Here is a 27,573-nt window from a genome sequence, read left to right as displayed (position 1 = left end):
CACTCGAGTTTTAAATATTGTGTGACCAAGAGCTTCGACTACCAAAATATAGTGAAGGTAAGCATACATATGTAAGTATAGATATACTATAATTGACTCCATGTATGTTCACCGTAACAATACATACCTTCCAGGTATGTAGATGTGGTGTTAAAACGAATAAATCTATACTTACCTATATATGCTTACCTTAAAAATATTTTGGTAGTCGATATTGCGACTACCATATTTCGTTAGCATGATATTTTTGTTTCCATGATTTAAAATTTCATTTAACACACAAAAAAGATAAAACATGAAAACAGAAGTGAATTTTAATATAGATCCATAAAAATAAAAAATAAAAATCTGACACAATAATCAGAACACCAAAAAAACAGGACCAATTCACAATCTTCTAATTGCTTATGGATATGGATAGCTTGGTAAATGAAAGTGGAAAAAGGCGACACAGACATATATAGTGTTTAACTTTTGGAGGTGGATCAAGGCCGGTCTATATAGCCTCACATTATACTTCAGTAGCAATGGTTTCATTAATCATCTTCTAGGCTCAGCATAATACTTGCATAAACACAGAAAATGCAAAATTCAGTGTCCATCACATGGGCAGCTTATTAAAGCTCTATGCCAGGCATTTTGTTTAGGGAACGATACAAGAATATGACTCCTATTTAATCTGACTAATGTCATGGTTTGTTCAGCCCAATTAGGGCGAGAAAGCAAAAGACACACAATTCATGGACGGAATGCAGAACAAATCAAAACATTCACCCCCAGTCAAGAGATCTGGGTTAAATCCATCCTTATTTTGCTCCCCATGCCACCGCATATCAGTGCAAATCAGTCTTGACCCTGTGCCTCATCGGAACAGTCCAGCCCGAACTGCCAAACCAGGTCCTCCCTGGATCGGAAACAAGCATCCTAGGACCGGTTTCGGGGTTTCACCCCTCTTCAGCCAGGATAGCTTGATTCCAGTGGCACAGTGAGCCTAGGACCCACGTCTGGGCATACCTGGCGCACTTAGGTCGAGGAAGCAAAAGACACACAATTGATGGACGGAATGCAGAACAAATCAAAACATTCCCCCCAGTCAAGAGATCTGAGTTAAATCCATCATTCTTTTGCTCACCATGCTTCCCCAGTTTAGACCTGGCCATATGCACATCAGACTTGATCCTGTGCCTCATGGGAACAGTCCAGCCCGAACTGCCAAGCCAGGTCCTACCCAGATCGGAAACAAGCATCCTAGGACCGGTTTCGGGGTTTCACCCCTCTTCAGCCAGGATAGCTTGATTCCAGTGGCACAGTGAGCCCAGGACCCACGTCTGGGCATACCTGGCGCACTTAGGTCGAGGAAGCAAAAGACACACAATTGATGGACGGAATGCAGAACAAATCAAAACATTCACCCCCAGTCAAGAGATCTGGGTTAAATCCATCATTCTGTTGCTCACCATGCCACCCCAGTTTAGACCTGGCCATATGCCAAATCAGTCTTGACCCTGTGCCTTGTTCAGCCCAATTAACACATAAATAAATCACGAGGGAACTCTAGGCACTGCGTGGCCTGAACAGCAAATATAAGCTGTGCCTAGCAATAAACGCCGTCTTCTAAGAGCCACTCTTGTTGGTCAGATGGTTTTTTCCACCAGATAATAAACAATCACCTCCCATCCACGCGGGGGCACATGTGTCCAGTCACACTGCTGGTGATGGAGCAAGGACTCGTATAAAAGAGACTTGCTTGAATGCAATCTTCTCAGATAACTCGTAATACCGTGATAATTGTGTTAGTAAATACTAATAATACGTCAAAAATACATACACTTAAGCTTAGGGGAAGCTTGCCTATGTGTCGTACTAACAAGTAACCCGAGAGTGATTAAAAATGGCTGCTAACACGGGAATCTTTACTGCGCATACGTCAACTGCATCTACGTAGTAATGACGTACCTATGCTTTGGATGGAAATGTTTGCAGCTGCGCAATCGCTTTCAAAATGTCTGCTTCGAACTCGCATGTTAATGAGCGGGCTTAAGCTGAAACTAAGCCCTGCAAATTTTATAAAATGCTAATGCGAAAGATTTATATAAGTAAAGTGGGTCAGAATAGAGATAGGTGGTATAGAGTGAAATCATTTTATTTGAATTTAATATGTCTCTTTCTGACTTCTTTATTAGTTCGTATTTTGAGCCTCAAAGGATGACAGAAGTCCATACCCCACGTGTCCCCTGCGCATGCGTATTTGTAACCCACCAGGAACCATGACGAATTAAATGAAACTCATCTAAGGCCACGACCTCTGTTTGTCCTGGGAACAGAATCATCTTCATGACCGATGAATGAAGAAGTTATTAAATTGTATATTTTTGATTTATAAAAATGTGAACTCGTGGGAAATAAAGCATGGGAAAATAAATTTAGGGGGGGGGGTACATAGAACAATGAGCTCAACGAAAAATATTAAACTTAGCATGGTGTGATGATCATCTCCTGTTTCCCTGTCCAATCAGTTAGAAGTTTCATAAATTTGAAACATTTAGGGGTGGTACATGCCATTAGAAAGGTATAATTGAGGTAGTTTAGTTAGTCAGATACACAGCGAGACGGTGAATGCTGAGAAACAGAGATGCTGTCCGAGAATTAAGAAGAATACTGAAGAAGATCCATTTCCAGACGTAGAACTTTTGAGCCGATTAATTAGAAGAACATCGCTGAAGACTCGAGGAGGCACATAATAGAAGATCGCGGAAGAATCGAGGAGGAAGATGGTGTCAGAGAGGGGTGCGACGCAGGCGTCGTATCTAGAAGAGGTCATCTATCCTGTCCCTGAATCCTGTCCTGAGGCTTTGTCACCTGATCTGTTCCAGGTGACCCTTTCCAATTCCTTGGCCAAGGAGTTGGTTTCCACACCATTCTAGGTAACTATAATTCTGTGTAGTATGTCATTGTACTGCTTTCTCCGTTTCCTCTCTATTCAGGTTCTGTCATCGTAATAACTTTGTTTAACGATTATTCTAATTAAATTTCATTCCCTTCCTCTCCTTGGAGAAGACGGTGTTCTACCTGTATTTTGGTTATTTGGCTCACTTGAATTTACTAGATGAATATTTAAAACTCTCCAGAGTCTGTGGTATTTAAAGAAGGTTTATTCTATGTAAATTTTTACCTTTTCAGTTAACTAAAAGGTCCATTGACCAGAGGAAAGTACATTGGATCAGAAAGGTTTGGTAAGAAATGGTTAGATAAATTCATCTTACAGGTACTTAGTGCAATAAATTGACCCCAGCGGTATGTACTAGCCTATATGAATGAGTGTGTGTTATGGGCCCAGGTGAGTATATGGTAGTTGAGTATCTGAGGTTGGTAACCCGCTGGATCAATAGGATGTAAAGCGCCGTGTCGCACACATACTCTATAAAAGGCGGTCTCAGTGCGCTTTAGTCTAACTCACCTACTGGAGTCACTCACCTCTCCTGACCTTTCTGTGACTGCCAGGGACCAGCCTTGCAGCAGACAGTCAGAGCACAGTGAGACACTTAAGTGATTGCTCTGAACATCTTTATTGATCCTGGGATTTCTGGTAGCTTGTGCAAGGTTAGAAGAGGACTCTGTAGTGCACTGGAATAATATAAGTAATATAATAAGTAATATAATAAATCCACCCAATCTCGCTCCTTCTCCGGGAATGCCCCAAACATCTGGAATGCCCTCCCGCAGGACCTGCACTGTAACCCCTCCTACCTCAACTTTCAAAAAGACCTAAAACATCACCTTCTCAACTTATACTGGTGTCCGTAATCTCTCCTTTGACCATACTTTCTGTTTCCCCTGCATTGGGTATCTTCAGTTTTTTTCCTGACCCTCTCTTCACTCTCCCTCTTTACATATCCTCTCTTCTCTGACCTTAATTGCTACACCCATTTATATTATTTATATGTTCATTACCCGCTAACCTCCCTGAATTTCTGCCCCCCCCTTTTATCAATATGAGATGTACCTGCGTGTTTTGTTTCCCTGACAAACTGCTGGTTATTTTTGCCCCCTTTTAACTTTATGTGAGATGTACTCGCTTGTTTTTGTTTGCCCTGAACAACTGCTTTTCTTGATTGCCTCTGTTCATGTAAAGCGCTCTGATACCCCTAGGTTCTCGCCAGCGCTATATAAAACCTTTCAAATAAATAAAATAAATACATAAGGACACATGCTGAGCTCTCACACTAACTCATTTACGTGAAGGATGTAGCAGCATCTACGAAGTTGATTGCTTCTGTAATGTTACAATTTTGACACACAGGCATCAGGATTGAACTGTGTTTTGTGTTTCCTTGCTGGCCTGTCTGTCTACGGAGCTTGTACGGACTCTTGAAAAGAGCAGGTGAACCCAGATGCTGCCGACTGCGCGATTTCACGGGTCCATGATCTTACCGAGAGAAAAAGGGAAGTTCAGAAGCATTAAGTTTGGCTTTTTAGAACAAACATACAGACACACTAAAGGTACCCACAGATGAGAATGCTGACGCTCCTCGCCTAAGTGTCGGGTCCTCACAGGTGGCTGTCCTGCCTAGTCCCCCCTCCTGCAGAGCAGTGCATGCTTGAGCATGGTTCACACACACTGCCTAAAGTCAAGTCAACGACAGGCAAATGTGTGACCCAAGGTTGATTTGGCAGCAAAAAACCTATCTTCTGCTTCCGGGCAAAACAGTACTGGGCCCACTGGTTGCAACAAGCTTCCTTGCATGCCATTAGCCATTAGTTTCCCCTTCAACACTAACCCGCACCCCAAGACCTACCCTGGTATAGCACCTAGAAGCTCTATAGTTCTGTGGATTTTCAAATTATATCCCAGGCGCACACACACAGACGCAAACACTCCGACAGGCCCCTTGGGGGAGAAACCATGCAGCAAGCATTATGTCCACTCAGTGACAACACTGGACTGGTGTTGGGCAGCGCCTGCCGCTTGCGACAAATAGCTGATCACTGTGACTAGTTTTGCAAACAGAATTCGGCAACCACAGTTCTTTCACTTTCACACAGCATGCTGCATTGGTTTTATGTTTTGGTATGAAAGTGAAAGAATTGGGTATATCGACTTCTGGTCGGCGTATTCGCAAAAATGATCAGATATTTGGGCGATATTCTTTGAAACAGCAGCTAAGTGGGAGTAATTAAAAAGCAAATTCATGTGAATAAAAAAAAATGGTTTTGTTTTTCAAGAGGAATCCGCTGTTACTACAACACCCACTTATCTGGCGCTTCAAAGAATATCGCACAATATAGCAGCAAGAAGCAGCACCACAGAGCTAAACACCCTGCATGGACTTAGTTAATCTTCTTAGACTAATTTAAATAAACTTAAATTTTAAAACACTACCTGTCCAGTCCCTCTCAGCACCGAACACAATGAGTTTGCCTTTGCAGCAGGCTCCACTCTAATCATGTGTGGCGCGTGCCGCAAGCATGGAAGTTATCACCTCACCTCCCTCAAGCCCTGTCCCACCCCCACGACTCCTGAGCCAATCTAGACACTGCTCCCTTGCTGTTTCTGTCAGGAAACAGCAAGAGAGCAGCGTAGCTATTGGCTGTGAACGCTCATTTGGAGCCTTGGGGGCTGTGGCAACAATGCCCGTGCTCCTACAGTGCAGAGCCTGACGAGGGTTGAAGTGCGCTTGACGGGCTAGTCAGAACAAGGCACTTGTCCAACCCGACATGCGCACTTCACCCCAAGGAGGCCCAGCATCCGACAATCATCAAGCAGGCTTGGAGCGGAGGCTCCCCCCGTCCTCACTCTCCTGTAACTTTGCCCAGGTCATGCCACGCACTGCAGTAAAGAAACAAAGATGGAATCAATAACAGTATTAATTAAACATTTAATATGTCAAAGCAAACAGGGGGGCGATGGCCCCAAGCCCCAATATAGAAACAGCTGCTGGTTTCTGGGGTGACGACAGTAGCAGGAACATAAAGTAAGCAAGGCTCTTTCTGTGGTTCCCCACTTCTTTTGTTTCTGTTAGTCACTCAGACAACATATCATTTTTTGAGGCGCTTCTGATAGAGCAGCGGGTCAATCCTGTGATGTCATCGTCTGCCAAAGTGTGCATGATGTCACAATGAATGCCCCTGACATTTTAGTGAATAGGAGTCCCTGCAGCAGTGCCAGTCTACTGAGTGTTTAACCATCAAGGCACAGTAAGGGTGATGTGGGGGGAGAAGCCCATTTAAGTTAACATGTTTCAGAACCCAGCAAAACCTAAATGTGCCTATGGATATAAATGTACATTTAAAGGGAGAACAACTTTCTGTCTTTGCTACCCTTTTATTTTGAAAGGGTTCCCAGCAGGATACATTATACACCCTTGACATTAGTAAGCTGCAGTCATCAGATCTATGTATGGAACAGTTTCAAAAAAATCAGCAAAGAAACACCACTTTCATAACTTTATCTTTTAACTGACTCCTTAAACCGCCATATGAAGAAAATAAAACAGGGAGTCCACGTCTCCTGCATAATCTGATCATCTAAACTCTCAAATGTCTGGCATAAAACAAGGTTAAACCACAGTCACCCGCAGCTGACACTGTCTAAACCACCTTTAACCAAAGTTTGAAAAAGGGAAAATATAGTAGGTGGAAATGTAAATTAGAAAACACAGTGGCAGAGAAAAATATTAAGCAAACTGCGTTTACTCAGGATCACTGGCTCCCTAACAAGCTATCTCAGATACTGCACTAAAGATACGTGGGCTTTATTGCTTGCCTCGTGCAACAGTGTTTCACAATCCCATCTGATATCGAGGTATTAACCAATTGGAGGGCAACAAGGTAACACGACTCTCCTGCTTTTTTTGTTGCAGTTTATATATAGCGCGAACTCGAGCCGAAGGTATTGGGAGGGCTTTATAGGAACACCTGTTACATTACACAAGGGCGCATCCATTTGTTGTAGGCACGGGGAGATCAAGTGATTCGTCCAGAATCATAGGATGTTGAGCCAATGCCGAGACTCGAACCCCGTTCCCCGGTTCCAAACTCGGCAGCTCTGGCCGTTGTGCCACATCCTCTCCCCATCATCACTGATTTCTGATTGTCAATCCCTCCACCCAGTCACAGGCCTCGAATATCTCTCGTGTGGCAAACTACAGACACAACAGCAGACAGTGTCCTAAAGTGTAACAACAGAAGCAGCTAATCTCAAATATTGGTTGCATACAGCGCCAGGAAGACTCTTTTCGAGTAGGTGAGATGTCCGCTTACACGGAGGTGTGGAAATGTGAGCGGCTGTCCCGCCCTCCCCACCCCCCACACCACCCGCCCCCACCGCCTTCAACCCATCCACCCCCTGGATCTATATGGTGATTACTAGGTAACAACAATAGCAAGTGAGTTAAGGGTTAGTTACTCTTATTATGAGATCCAGATGCAGGAAATCACATATTTAAACAGTAGGGAGTGTGGTTACCCGAGTTATGTAAAAGGGAGTTTGCAATCAGTTGCGTGTTTTGCAACCTAGTCTAAGGATGTAACAAGAACTTGAGCAATGAACAACGCCTTCTAGCTGTATGCTGTGAATGAAAAAGTGGACAAAAAAAAGTGTGTTTGTATGTGTGTGTGTGTGAGAGAGAGAGAGAGGGAGAGAGGGAGTGTGTGTGTGTGTGTGTGTGAAAGAGAGAGAGGGGGGAGAGAGGGGGTGTGTGTGTGTGTGAGAGAGAGAGAGAGAGAGAGAGGGAGTGTGTGTGTGTGTGTGTGTGTGTGTGTGTGTGTTACCAAGCAGGTTGCGGACTGAACCACACTAATGAAAATATCATAGATGCAAATTACCCATAAGGCCTAAAGTCACTAAAGGGGGAGGGTCAGTCTACAGTACCAAGAGGAGTCCTCTCTGTGGTCACTACATGCATCTTTCCTTCCAGACATAAGGCGGGGGCTTCGAGAAGCACAGCGATAAAAGTCATTCCTGGGAAGTACTTTCATATACCCTGTGTACTTTTTCATATGAAGCAGTTAGGGGACCCAGTGGGAATGCTGACTCTCATGTGTCGTTGCTTCTCTCTGTGATCTCACAAGGCATCGCCGTCGTGAAAGGAAGGGCCCTGTGAAAAATGTTCTTGGGTAGGAGCGGCATTATTATTTTATGGTTTTTTTTTATTTGGCTATAATGGGTGTCGGTGGTTTGTTTTTGTATCGTCAGTGAGACATTTGATTGAAAGTTATCCATTTGTAAAAAATTAAAAACCTCCTACAAATATTGTACAAAAAGCCGTCTTTCCACGGGGTATTTCACAAGGCACTTATCTGGGCTGCAAGTAAAACAACGATGTAGGGAGAGTGTATTAAACATAGCCATAGGGTGAGAGAAGCCTTCTGTGTGCAGATACAAGACCACCCAGGAGCCCCCCCCCCCCAGGTCTGCACTTCACCCTGGAATCCACCAGGCCCTCCTCCAGATGACCTCAGACAGCTTCCCTCCCTACTGTGAATGTTTGTGCAGTCAATCCTGCAACCCTGTGCACGTTCGAGTGGCAAGCGAGGTGTTTGATCACTCCTCACAAACCTGGCACACTGTACATAATCCTGCTGCGTGAGGCCGGGGGAGAGGGGAATAACACCTTCAGGAGCCTTGATTAGAATGTGAGGCTCCCCCCTGACAAGTTAAGCCCACACGCTCTGGGGTGAACTTGGCTTCAAAAGTTTGCTGGAAGCTGAAGAAATGTGGGCTGTCGCTCTCGCGCTGACACAGGCAAATAAACAGCCCCGCCGTAGGAAGGTTTATCCAAAGAGAAAAAAAACAGCCGCGCCAACGGGGGCAAAGTGCAATACATCCCATCACCGTGGCAGCTAAGAGTAGCCACAAAAGCCTATTTATTTTACTTACCGTAGTGATTGATGGAGTTTATGAGTCTCACCCCGACCTGGGCGTGATTGTTCGTCATCAGCACGATATCAAAGAGCTCCTCGCTGTCCGGGTAGAGCTCGCGCAGCCTGGCGTTCACCTCCTCCACGGCCTGCAGGTAGAAGATACGAGGATGAGTAAATAAACAGGCAGCCATGCGGTACCCTCTGCTCCGAGGGCAGAGAGGAAGGCACAGACGGCTGAAACGGTAACCATGGTTTCAGTGGGAAATCTGCCAGCAGTAAATAATGTGTGCCACACACGTGCCCGTTATTTTCGCTTTTTTCGTTTCTCTGGTTCCCCTAGCTACTGTGCTTGCCTTGACTCGCTGCTCAAGGGACATGTTTGTACAAGATATATATTTTTTTCAAACGGCGAAGGTATTCCGCCTGGACATGTATGGAAGGGAAAGAAAACGAGAAACCCTGTCAACGTACAGCATGAGAGAAGATGAACCCCACCCTCTGACGTTATCTTGCCAGTAATCGTGTACCTAAAATTGCGTCTGCAGGCAGCGCTTTCCTAAACGAATTTTTGGGAACATGCTGGACCAGCTGTTTGGGGACAGCTTTCAGCTGAATTGTATTTGCACCTCTTTCTCACCCTGGAAGTGGTCGGACATGTGCTAGTTTAAATCCCCTTCCAGGGTTGAAAGAAGAGCGGATACCTCTGAACTTCAAGAGGGAGTAAAGGCAGGGGTTCAGTCATGAGAAAAATGAATTCACCTGTGGGAAAAATCAATCAGAAAAATGTGAGCATGTTCAGCAAGGCTGCTTTCCCCATACGTAAACCGAGTGTACAATACCGCATTCCGGAAATTGCATTGTAAATGGCAATACCTTTTATTAATGTGTTTTTTAAAGCAACACTATATATTAAAGACATTGCCATTTTTAATAAAATAGCTCAATCTCTCAATATGCAAGACCACTCAAATGGTGGCCGCGCTCCTTTCTTTTGGCGCTGCTAGCCGTACGCAGGTTACAGCGAGCTGCGTCTATAGAAAGAGGCGGGGCCAATATTAAAGTGAAAGCGTGTATGGTGCGCTTTCACCCTGAGTGAAAAAACAAAACAAATTAACTTAAAAGGTTCTGTAGCGCGGCTGCTAAAGTGAAAGCGTCCCAAACTGTTAATTAAATAAAGAAATAAGTGCAGCCGCTTAAGTGAAAGTGGTCCGCGCTGTAAATTAAATAATTAAATAAGCGTGGTCGCTAAACTGAAAGTGGCCCCGCGCTGTAAATTAAATAACTAAATAAGCTCGGCCGCTATAGTTAAAGCGGACCATGCTGCAATTTCAAAACAAATAATATAAAAGCAGGTGGCCTGTTGCGATGTCGTGGGTGGAATAGGGGAAGATCATTAAAGGAAATAATGCTGAGTGACCTACAAAGCAGACCCTGTAAGAACACAAGTAAAAAGTCCAGTTATCATGGGAGTTTACAAATGCAGACAAGGCAGTACCAAGGAGGGACTACTAAGACCATTCACAAATGAAAAGCAATGATTTTTCAAGGACAGTGACAGGAGCCAATTGAAAAGATGGGCGGGGAATGGGCAGAGCTCCTATGGCGTACCTCAATACAGCATGCCTCACAGAGCAGCGCATGCACTGCCCAGGCTTGACCTAATAATATTGCTTTAGTGTACCTACAAACCTGTGATTGGTGCAGCTTTCCAGGTGTACTGCTGTCAATGAGTTTCAAAAATTAGCAAATCTTAACCTGTTCATAGGAGTACTTTTATGGATGCAGATTTACTACTCTCTTGAGGTGGATCCCATATCTACACTTTAGTACATACGTTTTTCATAACTCCCATTGCTGACCTTCTACTTGGAATGCTTAACTACGTCAGAAGAAAATGAGGGGTCATTTTAAGTCTGGTGCAACAATTGGGTACAAACTCTCCCCTACTCATAATTTTTTTTAATTTGTTTCAAATTTTAGCACCCGATTTATTTATTGTCGCACATATGGAGAATAGGTTTTATAGGAGTTATATAGGCCTGTGTGAGGACTTTATTTCTACGGTAACACTTGCCACAAACTAAAAGCTGGTGATATGTGCGCTTGCAAATTACAAATCAGCACAATATGCCCACAGCTTCGGACTGCGTTGCTGCCACTAATCGTATAAATATAATTTGCTCTGTTTTTGTGCCTTATTCCCAGGATCTTATTGACCCTGGAAAAGTTGGTTGTGTTTTTAATAGGACTGTGAGCAGGTTGAGGAAATTAGACCACTGACTTATATACAATGTGGTGTGCATTAAGTCATTTTTTAAATTAGGAAGGACACCTAAATACTTGAACACACTCTGGCGGGACACATTGCTCGTTTCGCACAATGATGGTACCCACCTCATAGTACTAAGAAAAAAAAATGACTTCCATGCTCATATCACATAAAAGAAATTACTCCATTAAATTCGAAAGTGTTCTATCCTAACATACACAGTGTCTGGCCTAGAAGTCAGAGTCAGAAACATTTTATGCACAAAGTTACATTCAGATCGGAGTCTCTAACCTTTTCTGTAATAAGAGCTACTTATATCCAATGACAGTGGCATAACGAAAGTTTAAGGGGCCCCCCTGCAATGTACACAGAGGGGCCCCCACTCCGCATTTTATCAAGTGGCCTCAGACCGCAGTCCTGTTCTGAGGGGGCTGGGGGCCCCCCCACACCGCGGGGGATGCGGGGGCCTGTGTTACGCCCCTGTCCAATGAAAATCGTCCCGCGCTGGTGGCCACCAACAGCAAGATTAGGAGCAGTGATCATCTTAGTTCATCAGGCATGGCTGCCAGCAGTAATGCAGAGGCTTTGTCAACATGGCATGTCCCTACGTAGGTAATACATACAGCCCTACGTGCATTGTTTCCAGGCCACCAGATAGTGACAACAGTAACCAGTCTCTCCTACGCTGCATGATTTATTGCTCAAATATCAGCTTTTAAATATATTTTCGAAATTCAACAATTATTCTTCAAAGATCAGCTTATGAGTTCATAAAATACACAAATGTATGTCTTGAATACATGCTTTTCAATTCTGGTACAGTATATTAATTCAATCCAGCAAATGCTACTTATATATTAGGCTGGATGCACAGAGGACAGTCCCTTCCAGGTAGCTGCAGAGCTGCCATTAGCTCACAGCTACTCATTGGAGAAGCCTGATGCAAGTGGACAAAACAGCAGTTTCCGAAAGCAAAATCTCAATCCAGAAAATGGCTCCATTTGCAGGTTTAAGGGGCTAGCATTGCTGAATTGCTGTATGGTTTGTTTCACAAAATGAACCCCCTGACAAGCATTTTTCAAAGGGACTGAGCACAAAGTGCCCATTATCTAGGCATTTCTGAGAAGAATGTAGAGCCTCAGGCTCCCATTCACACTCAACCCTTTCACTGCGCGCACCGTTTACAACACCTGTGTGTCTCTACAAAATATTTTACATTTATTAAAACATTTTTTTTACAGCCCTTAAGCGGTCCCACGCTCACCCGGCCAGTGTGATAAACCGCAACATGTGAACCGTACCAGGGAAAAATAATGCACAGGAAAGCTTGTGAATGTTCTCTTTCAAATAACTGAAAGTGAGTAGCGAGGTGGTGCTATGTTCCGTGTAAAAATAAAGAATTTAATACACTTTTTTCTTCAAAGGTTGAATTGAGACAATGTGTTTAAAATAATGTTTTATGGTAATTCTCTACGGGCTTTTTTTACAGTAATGGATTTTGAAATAAAATTTCATTATAAACATAATTTTTTATAAAGTTGAAACATTGCCACTTGAAAACAAGGGGGTGTCCAAAGCCCTACGTTATAGTAGTAGCCCACCAATATCTGTTTTTGTCACCTTTACAGATTGCTTTGCCATGATAACAGAGCAGGGGCCGCCTCTAAAAATGTCATTGTTTCCCCTTTTTCTTCCACAGTATCTACCTGATTGCCCCTTCATCTCCCAGTTTTCCTCTCTGTCTCCCAAATGCATACCTGCCAACTTGAAGAACATCCTCACAATGTGAGGAGGGGTCGGAACCTTGAAAGGGGCAGGGCCTCGAGTCCAAAAGTACCTACGAGGCACTTTTAAACCATACACCTCCCCCAAGCCTTCTCCTCCTAAAAAACACAAAAGCTTGCTGAGGCTGGTGCTGATGTCCTGGGGTATTTTTACACCCCCTAATGTACGTTGGCAGGTCAAAGCCTCGGAATACGAGCTGGAAAACCACTATTTACAGAGGTTTTCAGCTCATTTTTCCTGCCACCGTGTGATATAGGCTCCTCCTGTATGATGGGAGCCGATATCGTGTGTCACACGATGGCAACATGTGAGTTGGCATGTATGCAAATGCGATTCTCCTCTCTCTCTTTTGGCGTGCGTACTGATCGGCCTGCATGCCACCTCAACAGGTGTTCCATGATGGCAGGACCTTTTTTTATTTAAAAAACAGCCCATGCAATTGTTTTAAAAATAAGGACAAGTAACATAAAGACATCGTTTTTTGTATTCTTTTTTCAAATATTTATTATTATGTTATTTTTTGTATTGATTGCTTCAAATTATTTTTTAAACAAGACTGGGACATCATATTAGAGGAAAACATTTGCTGAACGAAGACAACATCATGATTTTTGCAAATGCACGGCATATACAGCACACAAATAAAAATAGTGGCTGATAAAATGTTCCTTGCTATGTGGGGAATGGTTAGAGCTTGGATTTGAACGCCATTGACCATCTTGTCGATTCCAGTTTTGATCCTAATTTCAACCTGGAAATCCCAAGCTGTGATCAAGTATTGACCCTGCTAATGGCGCCCCCGGACCCAATGGGTTACCTAATGCCCTGTTTCGTGCTAATGGTGACATGTGGGCTGGCATTTTGCATTGTCTATTCAGGGAAGTGTTGATCCTGGGAACGGTCCCAGAATCCTGGCAAGGCAGCATACTGCAACCCATTTATAAGAGCGGCCCGGTGGCTAATCCCGCTAACTATCGATTAATCTCGTTTACTGATGTCGTTGCAAAGGTGTTCGCTTCCACTCTTTTGATAGATTTGGAAGATTGGGTTACGCAGGAGGGCATTATTCCATTTAACCAGACTGGTTTCCAGAAAGGCAATCCACTATTACAAATTTGTTGGCTTTAACTTTACTTGCGGAGAGGGCTGTCTTAAATAAACAAAATTTATATATTGCTTTTATTGATCTTAAGGCAGCCTTTGACTCTGTGCCACGAAACCTGTTATGGAAAAAAGTGGCAGATCAGGGCATCTCAAGGAAACTGTTGAAGGCTATCATTCTTTGGTATACCAATACTTGGGTTCAAGTTAAGTTGGGTGATGGCAATTCCTTATCAAGGAAGATAAGAACATATAACGGCCTAAAGCAGGGTTGTGTCCTTTCCCCCTGTTTATATAATTTAGTCTTATCAGATCTTTCCCAGCATTTGGATGTTGTTAATGGGCATGTTCCTAGGATGGGGGTGTGTGAAAATTAGCTACCTCCAGTACGCTGATGACACCATCCTTGTGAGTCATACCCCTATTGGCGTACAAAGACTTATTACTGCCATTGACGACTATTCCCAACAGTATGGCCTTGAATTGAATGTTAAAAAAATCAAAGTGATGAAAAATGGTGGAGCTAAACAGAAGTTTAATTCCTGGAAGGCCAGAGCAGGTACAATTGACATTGTTAAGACGTACAGATACCTAGGGGTGGTGTTTGACAACCATGTGTCTTTTAAATTTCATTTTAAGGACCTAAGGGCCAAGGCTGTGATCTTGATCCATGCTTTTAAATGTTTTAAAAAAAATAACTGCCAATCATATGATTTTATTCATTAAGTAATTAAAGCCAAATTACATCCAACCCTCATATATGGTTCTCCCATTATTAGAGGGAAAGATGCGAAGTTGCTTGACCTATTGGTTGTCAAGGTTTTCAAAGCAACTTTTGGGATTGTCAAATCAGTGTGTCAAGCAGGAATAAGACTGTAGTTTGTTCTCCAAAGACAGAGCCTGGTATCAAAAGGAGTTTTTTAAAATGTATGGTCGCATTGTCAACATTAGCCCTAGCATCTCTAGGGAACATTTGTTGGCAAGAAATAGACAAGTCTGTCTATGCGGCTAGCTGGAGATCTTATATTTTAATTTCCTTAAGAGATATCGGCCTGCAAATTGCTCTACAAGATCTGAAAATGCCCAATTGCAAGTTAATTTAAAAAAAACCTTATCAAAACTGAATCACTTAAATTGGATAAAATCGTATTAGCAGAGAAAAATTATGCATGGTATGTGATTAACTCATACCAATCTCTGTGTATTCAGCCTTATTTGAATGTTTTTTTTCCAGCAAAGTTTAAAATTAAGTTTTTGAGGTTACTTATGGGATTAAACCCAACGAAGTAGGGCACGCAATCATGGATCAAGCAGTGGCCGGACTCTAACTGTAGACTTTGTGGTTGGCCACAGGAATCTCTAGTTCATATAGTGTGTGTGTGCCCCATGTTGACTGAGCTTCGGCGTACAGTTTTGAGACCACATGTCTTGAAGAGCGGGGTGAGATCTGCTCGTCAGGCTTTAATCGTTACTATCCGGCAAATCGATTCCATTATAATGTCATTTGGTAAAATATTTATTGGCAGTTGAACAATGTTTGATACAATAAGGTAGATCTCCAGTATTTTTACGGCTCTCTTGACTAATAGTTTTAACTGGCTTATAATCTTTAATACTTAGTAATCATGTTGTGAGGGTGACAATTTGAAATGTCCAAACAAATCTGCCATTATTACCGTAAATTGATGCACTTTATTATTGTTTTAATACGATGGTCGCTGTAATAATCACATTTTAGCACTTTACAGTAAATTGATGCACTTTATTATTGCTTTGATATGATGGCTGTTGCAATAATTGCACATTAGTACTTTGAAATGTAATTTGTGCAGGAATATGTACATTAGAAACTATTTTGTATTAGTTAATTTTGCACCCTAGTATTAATACTTTGAATTACAACATGTGTAATGTTTTTTAGTTGAAAGTAAATGTTATTCGTTAGAGTATCTTTCCATTATGTATAAGGAAATAGTATGCTGTGCACGCCATCACCTTAAAATACAAAATGTGCAATATTATACTGTAATTATGGATGTTATGTGATTGGATTTGATCTTATTGATAAGTTATACATTGTATATATGGGACAGTTTCTTAATTTAAGGGTTTGGGAAGATGTTTTGCTTGTAATCAATTTTTTAATGATTAATCTAGTTTTTAAGATTGAGAAGTGAAGTTGTTGTGATTGCAATGATTTTAAATAATCAAGCAATAAAGATTATAACAGTTACTTGCTATGCGGGTATTAATTCCGAACAGGTTGTCCTGAAATCATAGGTGCTCAGGCAAAAAGCAGTACAAAACATGCATTAATACATATGTATAAATATTATAAACACAATTCAAAGCATGGGATGTAAGGCTAATCAAGGCCCAAATTCTTAAATGCATAAGCAATTTTTGAGACTGTGCACTTTAAAGTACAGAATCTGAGCCTTTTGAAAGCTCAGACAGCCTGCTAACAAGATACAACACAGAAGGCACAAGCTCTGGCAAAGCCAGTCAGTCTTAGATATGCAAGATCTATTATTGGTTTTGTCAATGTTTTTAATTCAAGTTGCAAGGGTAAACAAAACGAAGGGAGGTGCAGGGGAAGAGGGAAGGAGTACTAGACGAGAGATGGGTGAGTGGGAGGCAGGAAGAAGAAATACCACCTCGAATCACATCGGGAGCAGCCGACGGGCACTGATTAAGTTGACTCAATCTTAGCTTGGTCTGTGTTCTACAGAAAAGAACTGAAGTGATGCTTGGCCTGCGCTGGCCAATTAGGAGACTACGAAGAAGAGAGATAATGACGTCAACAAATAGTAAACAATTGGTGGGCTCCAAGCCCTTTATTGTAAACAAGTGTCTCGCAAGCAAGAGTGCATAAGCTGTCACACGCTCCACTTCAAAACTCAGAAATGTCAGCATCGTAGCAGGCTGGACTTGTACACCTATGTGACGCAGAGAAAGCTTCTCACAGAAGAACGTTGTTAACCTTTCATACTCAGGCCCTCATTACGAGTTGAAGCTCTAGGCAAATACATGTGGTCCAGTGTTCACAGACCAGAAAATACAGCGCCTGGAAACAATGGAATGATTTTACTGTGATGCAGATCTTTCCTCTGTACATCAGAGGCAGGACAGGGGCAGTAGCACTGCCTTGTCCCCTGTCCTCAGGACTATAGGGGCATCACACTTCTTCTCTACAGCCAAACTATAGCCTGGCATGTAATAGACTGCCATTGCAGCCCTGCCTCATACCTGATGCCCATCTGTAATGATACTCAAACTGCTATTTACCACTGGGTCAAAGCAAGTGGAAACCCCAGTGGAAAAGGGCCTGTTATCTGGTCCAGAAGTGGGTATTTTATGCAGATAAGCAACTGGTATTTCCAGGTATGCCTGGTATTCCCATTCCAGGTGGAATAACTTTAATGCCGTGTGTGAATTCCAGCTTCTTGGAATCCACAACGGTTGTAGGACGGTACAACGCAGGAAAATACCTTGCATGCCTTTACAACGTATTTTTTACCACACATGTTTTTACCACGCATATGCTTTTACAATGCATACCATTACCACGCAATATTTTTATATATAAAACAATGTTTTTGTGGGAGGAGACCCCCCCACATCACCCAACTTACCTTAAATGCGTGGTAAATGCATGCCTTGTAAAGGCATGCCCATGGTAAAAATATGCATGCTAAAATGTGTGGTGCAGGCACAACGAGGTAATAAAAACCTTGTTGTAAAGGCTGTTTCCTATCCACACCATATAATTGGGTATTTCATATTGAGGGGCTTAATCATCAACATAGACCCGTTTATCATTTGCTTTTTAAACAAAATTACTGAAAATTGTGGGGTGCCACTATGACCCTCATTCCAAACAGCATGGAAATCCCGATTTGGGCTCAAGGTCCTGCCTGAGCCAGAGAAATTATGAAGTGTGCGCTTGTAGTGCCCAGACCATATTCACCGCGTAAAACATGAGCAAACCAGAAAATGCTGCACATTAAACGACAACTGTGGAGTTCATGCATTTCCAAACTTTGTCTAATTTTTCCATCAGTCTTGTTAAGGAGGACTCTAACAGTTCTTCTTGTTTGCACCCTCAAAAATTTAGGGCAAGTTTCCAGATACTAAATTTAAAAAGTCGCGATAAGCTGCAAAATTCCAGTTTTACATTTTGTTGATACCTGTATTTGTTATTTTTTGTCATCTACTAAGCAGTCCTCCCTATTTTCGTTAGGTACTCCACAAACACTTTTGAATAGGAGCAGCATTGTTGTTTGAAAACAAACATACCAAATTAAGAGAGAGAAAAAACATGAACGATTCTACTAAAATATTGTTTATCTATATGCTGCCCACCATCACCAAGTACATAAAATGTCTGCAAGTGTTGTACGCTGTAAATAATGGATTTGTAGTCATAGGAATAACAGGTGTAGGTATTTTAAGAGAACAGAAAAATGTACAAAGAGTGAACATCTCCCAGACACCACCCATGCTTTCAACACCACCCAGCATACTGTTTCAAGGGCTGCGGAAGGCATCATGTCTTCTCTGCTCGCATGACAAATTTAGGACGACACCCTTTGGTTACATAAGCTGTTATTAATAAATCCTCAATGACCAGATGTGAAGGACTAGAATTCTAAACGTTTAGGTTGACAATCACAGTTTCATATTTCTTTTTGGGTGGCATTTGTTCAGTTGAGCAGTTGTACGACGGAACAACGCAGGAAAATAGGTCGCAAGCCGTAACAACACATTTTTTACCACGCATTTGTATACGTGTTTGTTTTTGCAACGGATGCCATTACCACGCATTGTTTATTTATTCATAAACAATGTATTTGTGGAGGGGAGAACCCCCACACCTCCCTACTTACCTTAAATGTGTGGTAAAGGCATCAGTTGTGAAAACATACATACACGTTGTAAAAACACGCGTGCTTGAAAATGCGTGGTAAAGTCACAACATGGTAAAAACCTCGCTGTAAAGGCTGTCCCCCCAGTAGAGCCATTGTCCTCTGCATCCATGTATTTCCTCTGAGTTAAGTGACATATTCACCTCAAGTTCACACCTATCTGGTTCCAAACCTTGCCTGTTTACTTCAGTACGAGAGGAGCAGCTTCAGCTCTTTTTCGAAACTTTGGGTCTGACGTATTAAAGGGTTATCCCCATACTGTGTCTATGGGGGAATGCAGTAATACATAAGGACATTAGCTGCTTATATTATGCAAAACAAATGGAATTAGTGGAGGGAAAGAATCACGCTCACAACCTCTCCTCTCATTTCCAGAGTAAAATTCTATGGGCTCGATTCACAAAGATTTTGCTGTGACTTACTCCTGAAATCTAGGAGTAAGCCAGGAGTACTCCAACAGTAAGTCATAGCTCTTTGTGAAGAGGGCTCTGTGGGAATAAGTAAGCATAGTTTACCACGAATCCTGAACACTGCATGCCATTACAACGCGGTCGTTACCACGGCCGCGTTGTTAAAATGCATGCCATTACTCCGCAAGTCGGAACAACGACTTGCTCTAGGGGTCAGAAGGTGTTGGATTTAAAATCCAACACTCTTCCCTACCGTTGCACAGACTAGAGCTGGAATAGTAGTATACTATTCCAACATACAGCACCCCCCCCCCCCCCCAGAGCAAGTTGTTGTTCCGGATTGCGGAGTAATGGCATGCGTTGTTACAACGCAGTCGTTGTAATGACCACGTTGTAATGGCATGCGGCAAAAAGCATGCGAGGTAACGTGCCATATTCGTGGGAATATGTCTAACCACTGCTGCTCTAGTCTAACTATTTGAGTATAGTAAGGTTAACTTCACCGGAGCTTGTAGTTTCTTCGGGGAGATTCTGTGATGTTTCTGTTTTCCCTCTGGAAAACCTTACGAAATTTGTTAAAAGGCACACTTCGGATCCACTTTTATACAGATCTAAAGAGATACATAAATTGCTGCAACTGCTCCCACCTATGCAAGAATTATATTATTTGCTCCAAAAATGACTATTGTTTGTCCCTGTGAATCCAGAATCCTGGATACTTAATGCTTCTTCTTGCAACATTAATTTGCCTGGACTCCATCAATGTTTTCAAGCCGAGGGCTTAAATAGCCATCAGTGTGTGATCCTGCATACAAAAAAAGTATGGGAATTGCTGTACAGAGAACAATTCCAACTATCTGTGGTTGACTGCTGCTCTGTATACTGCCATTTAAAAACAAGCATTTGCAATGCAATAGGTCTCGCAATTGTGAGAGTTTGAGCTATTGGCATTGTAAATGGCAATGCCTTTTATTTACGTGTTGGTTTTTAAAACATAAAAAAAGCATTGTCATTTATAATGCCAATAGGTTAAACTCACGCAAATGCGAAACCTATTGCATTGCAAATGCTTGTTCTTCTTTATCATGTATGGGTAAGCCTTGAAATTGTGCCCGTCTGTACTAAATATTCATAACACAATTGGGATACACGACAACTTAGTTCCCTAATGGAAATGTCAAGAGTACGGGACGGTGGCTGGAAGATTTTTAAATTTAATATTTAAGTACTATCACCTTTAATAAATACTTCTCAGTGCAATGATATAACCTGATGTGCTAAGAAGAAATACTTCCGCATGTTAGAGAAATAAAAAAAAATTACAATTATAAATAGACCTTATTGTATTTTTACATGATGGTTAATGCATGATTTACATGCTACTTTTTTCAGGGCTCACCTTGTGTATGGGCTTTTACAGCCAAGCATGGCCCTAGGCTCGGTCTGACTTGACTGTCCCTAGTAATTTGTTGGCTCACACACCTGTATGCGTGTGACACGATAATCAGAAGGAGGCACGAGAATATGTCATGAGTAACAATTTGTTACCGGTGATGCACCTGTGAACACGCATTTCCATCACCACCTAGTACTAAGCAGTGCTTAATTTGTAAAAAAATAAGTGCCATGGCTCCCATCAGGACACCACTGCAGCTTGCATCGCGCATTGCCCCTGTCATGTTGCCAACGATAGTAACAACACAACTACTAACAATCATACTCATATAAGTGTGACAATTCAGACTATTCCAGGCCGCCAAAGCTTTGAAAATGCTAGGATGGCAGGTAAAAGTCATTTTTTATGTATGTTAAATAAATAATTGACTGTTGTTGTAATCATCTCTAAATTAGCCAGACAGTGCCCACCTTGTGGCAGACAGTCACAAAGCTCAGCTGTAGACAATTAAGTGCTGGTGCAGAGCATTGTAAACCACCGGCTCAAATTAAGCACTGTTATTAAGATTTTCACATGCTTGTTTAAAGGTAAGAGCTACAGCCGACACATTGTGCCTTTGTTGTTCGTTGTCTATCTTAACCCTTTCATATTTTATAGGGGTGCTGCCGCTCGTCCAGCACCCCTAGTTCTAGTGCCTTTTAGTACATGACCACTAGCCCACAGACAACACACAGGATCAGAGTAAACATTTCTGTGCTTCTAGTTTTCTTATACACTTTTGATACTTAAGCTCACTGTGGGAGCCAGTATAGGTAGCGTTGTGGTTTACACAGTAAGGTGTTTCTTTGATTCTTTTTAGAGTTTAACAACATTATTAAAGTCGGTCTAGTCCCCACATTGTGGGTTAAAAACAAACACACATACGTGCACACACAGAGGTATTCTCTCTCGCTTTCCTGCCTCACTGTCTCACTTCTTTCATCCACTTCTCGCTTTTTGTCTTTTATTTTCCACAAGGAAACCATCACTGGTAATGGGTAGGTGGGGCTTATTTGGGCAACTTTCGCATCCTGTTTTGCACCTTTACTCTAGCGTTATTCCCTTTATTCCTAGGAGCAGCTGTACACTCTACAAATCCACTTATTCATTCCCAATTAAAGCTGAGTTGCGTGGAACTCTGACAAATACTTTGAAATACTTTGACAACATAAGTAGAAAAGCCTCAAGCGAACAAATATTTTTTAAAGTAAGAGCAACTAAAACAAGCATTGGCAAAGCATATACGAGAGCTAGTGGCTCTGCAAATGTCTTTTAGCCATGTTGCAAAGCAGTGGTGCTGCTGTGCAGCGTAGCTAAATTTTAGAAACAAATGCTATGACACGGCTGGTGCTGGAGGCATCACAGCACTTTTTTCCTTTTGGCGGTTGGGCAGCATGAACAATGGGAGGGAACTGGCAACACGGACAAGAGGAGGGAGGGGAGGATTACGCAACACAGACAACATCTGGAAAGTCTGATTGTGCAATAATTAACTCTTCCAGTCAAGTAAAGAATCTGGCAGGTGCTTCAGGGGTTCAATAAATTATTATGCAGGTTATCCTATGGTTGTTTCTAATTTCCAATGAGCAGAATGAGACCTATGAACCCAGGCTTGGGTAAGAAAGGGATTCCGAAAGAGGTGGGCAGCATACAGCAGCTGTGTTTTTTCAATTTATAGGGAACATTTGCCTTAGGATGTCAGCATGAGGTCGGTAAATAAAATACAGTAAGAAGAAAAATACAGCACGGTAAAGGATTGGCATTGCCATTTCCGTGCTAACTGTGCTTCATCCTTTGCAGATTGTCATGACTCAACTAGCTTGGCGGATGGTTACTAGGTTTAGTTATATCGACTTCGAGCAGTGCTTTACATATCGCAATCTCGACCTGAAAGTATTAGAGCATTTTACATGAGCACTAATTACATTACACAAGGACAAATTAAAGTTGTTTTTTCGGTAGGAAGAAATTAAGTTATTTGCCCTGAATCAAAGTATGTTGAGCTGACGCTGAGACTCGAACCTGGATCCAAAGTCAGCAGCTCTGGCCATAGCGCCACATCCTCTGCTTTCGAGTTCACTGCACACAGTGTAAAGATGACTGGGATACAAACGGGGGATCCAGGTGGGTTAGAAAGAGCTTTCATGTGTGCAAAAGGAGGAACATTCATTGGTTGTGAATCCAGAAATGATATGGGGACAAGCAGCTAGTGCCAGTTGTTAGAAATAAGAAACCTTGCTCGAGGGAGGTGCATGTACAGCGGCTACACAGCTTCCGTCACCTCGAGGCACAAACTCTACTGAGCATTGCTGACAGCTGGACACCTGGATGTTGTGTCGGTAACACTTTACACAACGTTCGTTCTTGAAATTGCAATTAATGTGCAACTGCAGCTTCTATAAATACACCATTGATATTTAACTTCTATTGCTGCACAGCGATGCTGAGTTAATATAAAACTTGCTGCTCCAGTTATGGTCTAGAAGGCTGTTTTGTTAATTATTTCACATTGTGTGTTACACTGAAGGAAGTGTAGCCTAACGCAAATTATAAAAAAAACAAGAAAAAACAAGCAAGAAGGGGGCAAGCAGCGATGAGGGAGGGAGTGGGGGGACGGGTGAAACAGTAAAGCCAGAGGAGGTTGGGGGACGGGCAAGTAACACCAGCATAGTAGTGCCACATCCTCTCCATTGCACTGCTTCCGAGGTCACTGCGTACAGTGTGAAGATGACTGTCAAGACACGCATGCATCAGACCCGAACAGGGATACAAAGGTGGGTCTGGGGGGGTTAGAAAGAGCTTTCATGTTTGCAAAAGAAGGCACAGTCATTTGTAGTGAATCCTATAGTGATATGGGGTCAAATGACGTGCAGCTAGTGCCATTTGTTGGGAATGGGGAACCTTGCTCGAGGCAGGAGGGAGGTGCATGTGCAGTGGCTTCAGCCAGCTCCAGGCACAAACTCTACTGAGCACTGTTGACCACTGGGCACCAACAAGGATGTTGTGCCGAAAACGCTTTACACTACGTTTGTGCTTGAAGTTGCAATTAATGCGCAACTGCAGCTTATGTAAATACAATATTGACATTTAACTTCTACTGCTCCACAGCAGTGCTGAGTTGATAGAAAACAGGCAAGCAAAACTGGCACATTAACAAAAAAAAGTCCTCTCACTATGAAGTCAGAGAAAGAAAGGTAAACAGGTGCCCTCGGAAAAAAGTGTCTGATATTTGATTTCGGTCTTTGAATGCACAGCAAATGTGACGAGATAAGAACATGATTTACAGGCCTGTTTACAGAACCGAGCGAGTGAAAACACGAGCGCTCCTGTAAATTACTCAAAAACAAAAAAAAAGTAGTTGCTAAAACAGGTTCTAAATTGGGAGCAGTGGATGGATAGTAGTTATTTGTCCATGTTCTCGGGGAGTGCATACACACAGGAAGAGGCATGATGCATGCAGGCCATGGACAAATGGGGAGAAAGAATTTGAGAGCGAAGATGGAGCCAGCAAATGGGAAGTCTATGAGTGGGCTGGAGCCCACATATTGAATACAACATGTCTCTTTGAGACAACGCACGCGTTGGCTAGCTGAGACCTAAGAAACTACAAGCATTTCGTCACCTTTCTGAGTTGTCTTTGCATAGGTTCTCTATGATATCTCACGGAACACAGGCAGCGTCAGACTGGGACAGAAAACAGGCCTGATCACCAAAATAAAACTGGCCCATTAACGAATCAAATGGCTAAAAAAAGTGGCCCACATTTGCAAATCTGAGAACTTTTGAACTTGCAAGGACAAGCTGTATAGGGTTTCTTTAAAGATATGGGTGATGCATACATTTCTGCTCGCTGCCGGTAATATTTGTGGCAATATCAGGGAAATCGAGAGTAAAATGTGGCCCACTAGACCATAAACCAGGTCCGCAATCAGCCAAAAAACGGCCCGCACACTGACAGTCAGACCACCCCATCAGGCACTGCCTGATTGTCCTATAGGCCTGGCTGACCCTGAACACGGCCAATTTTGGGTTACTGGTAATACCGTTATCATACCTGTTGCGTCAAAGTCTTCACTGTTGTTGGGGTTTTGGATGGTTTGGAGTGAGATGATTGTGTTAACATTGTTTCTCTGTTTGTTGTATGTCTTGTTAAGAGATGCTATAATAAAATATATACACTATCTTATCAACAACTAGCGCATTTAAAAATAAACTACATTTGGGGCATTTCTACAATTTAAGATGACATTTCCCCAGAACTGGACTATTCTGGTGAAATCCCTGAAAATGACGTAAAACTTTAGCCTTCTTCTGTCACTAGGGATTAGATAAGCAACAGTTCGCTAGATCAGGAACGAAAACCATAATAAATATGAAACAGCATCTACCACTTTGCAATGTCCTAGGCGTCTATGGTAGCATCTCAAAAGTGAAGAATAATATTTATTTATCTATAAGTATTTTTTTATAGTGCCTTGTCACCTGGGTAGGTTATCTAATTGCTTTACAGAAAACAGAACAGTATTAGACTTTTACATGAGCACACCATGGGGAAGAATATGGGGGATGGGGAGAGGAAGAGGGAGAGAAGTGAAGGGGCAGTGAGTGGAATATTAAAGTGAACCAGTCGAAGAACAGTAAGCGAAAATGTCTTTAAGGATGTCCAGTAGTAAATGAGTGGATGACACCAAGCGGGAGATCTCCTGTGAGGGTTGCCCAGGAGAAAGAAATGAATATTTTTTTATTTTAAGCAGTCACAATGGCATTCCTATCTTCTTCCAAGCCAAAGGCCTTTTGAAACTGCAAGTTTATAAAGATAAAAACTGCCATGGCATTACTGGTAACATGCCGCCATGTAATATCTTTCGTGCATGTGGGTTCAGTTTCCATGATTGAATATTGTAACACTCGATGCACACTATTATCCAATGTCAAAATTTACACAGCAATGTCAAAATGAGGTTGGACTGGAATTCCAACCCCAAGGACCAGGCTGCTGTGTGGCATGGTGCATATCCTAGGTTGCTGCTTCATGTTATATATATATATATATATATCCACCAGTCCTCTGCCAGCAGCCAAAGGATGACGACGCCGTGTCTGGGCTCGATAAAGTTTTATTTAATCAGCCGATAAATAAAACTTTATCGAGCCCAGACACGGCGTCGTCATCCTTTGGCTGCTGGCAGAGGACTGGTGGATAGTATGCGGACTTTGCTGGAGTAGTTCGCTTAAGACGACGCACCCTCTGGTCTGGCGTGCGGCGGCAGTTACTCGAGTGAGGAGGAGCAATATATATATATATATATATATATATATATATATATATATTCACAGAAAAAACCATAGGTTTCAGGCACGTTATAGTTAGGAATTAGCATTTAAAAAACCTCAGAAATTCACTGAAAAAACCATAGGTTTCAGGGGTGTTATAGTTAGCTGGACTTTTCACTTGTACAAAACCATTGAAATTCCCCCGTTATAGTTAGTTCAGCTAACTATAACTCGCGCGCCCGCAATGCACTGCTGATGACGTCACATATTACATCACTCATGACATGGTCAGTGACATCACTCATGACATCACTGATGACATCTCAAATGACATCACTGAGGACATCACTGATGACATCATCCTTGTGATAGAGTGGCAGACCTCCTCTCACCCTAATATAACCTTTGATACACACATTCAAAAATAGAGACTAAAATTTTCAAAACAATGGACATACCAATACCAGTTACAACAACCTCTTCAGTAATTCTAAGATCCACATACACATCCACTCATTCACCAACAGTCCTATACAGTCACTCATACATGTACTCACTCATCATATGTACTCATACACCTATACATCCTGTTACACAATGCCACTCATCCATAGAGTTACTCACACATATAGTCACTCATGCTAATAAAGAATCAAACATACATTTACTTGCATATACAGTTATACACACACCACCATACTTACTTCTACGGAAACTTACACATACTTAGTCTTTTAAACAATCACTTATAGAAACACATACTTATTCATACAGGAACTCTTTCAATCTCTCACTCTCACATATACTCACATATATACACCAATAGTCACATATACTAGTTTAAAACATATGTAGTTACTCATAAAGACACTATTGAGACAGTCATTCACTCACTAACACACCCATACACACACTCATCCACCCATACAGTCCTGCACACATGTTGTGTTCAACCCATACAAACAGTGAGTCACTCATTCATGCACCTATGCACTACGTAATACCCCCCACCGAACCATGCAGACACTCAGACTGATACTCAAAAAACCAACTAATAACCTATATATAGACACCCATGTAGCTACTCACCAACCCATGCAGCCACTTATACACAAAGTGAGAGACTGATACAGATATTTACATATTTAAACATTACTCACTAAGCCATGTATTCACTATGATACACTTAATCAGTCAGTTACACAATCAATTTTTCAAAAACAAATCATCCATTTAGACACTTATATACCCATTTATTCTTCCATCGACCTTGAGATATACATATATAAAACATATTTAATTTTCAGAAAAACACACATTCACTGGATGATGTCATCAGTGATGTCATCAGTGATGTCATTTGAGATGTCATCAGTGATGTCATGAGTGATGTCACTGACCATGTCATGAGTGATGTAATATGTGACGTCATCAGCAGTGCATTGCGGGCGCGCGAGTTATAGTTAGCTGAACTAACTATAACGGGGGAATTTCAATGGTTTTGTACAA

General features: G+C 42.1%; 1 protein-coding gene across 1 annotated transcript in view; it reads right to left on the bottom strand.

Moving 5' to 3' along the window:
- Positions 1–27,573, bottom strand: part of NT5C1B (5'-nucleotidase, cytosolic IB) — a 103,055-nt gene that overhangs the window by 20,403 nt on the left and 55,079 nt on the right. The window contains exon 3 of the mRNA XM_085610638.1: positions 8,879–9,008. Coding sequence (XP_085466764.1) covers positions 8,879–9,008 — 130 coding nt within the window. The remainder of the gene's footprint in view (positions 1–8,878; positions 9,009–27,573) is intronic.

Source organism: Triturus cristatus, chromosome 6 (assembly GCF_964204655.1).
Source record: "Triturus cristatus chromosome 6, aTriCri1.1, whole genome shotgun sequence".
In the NCBI taxonomy this organism is placed as follows: domain Eukaryota; kingdom Metazoa; phylum Chordata; class Amphibia; order Caudata; family Salamandridae; genus Triturus; species Triturus cristatus.
Note: the sequence above shows the minus strand (reverse complement) of the source record. Positions and strands in the feature narration are given on the sequence as shown.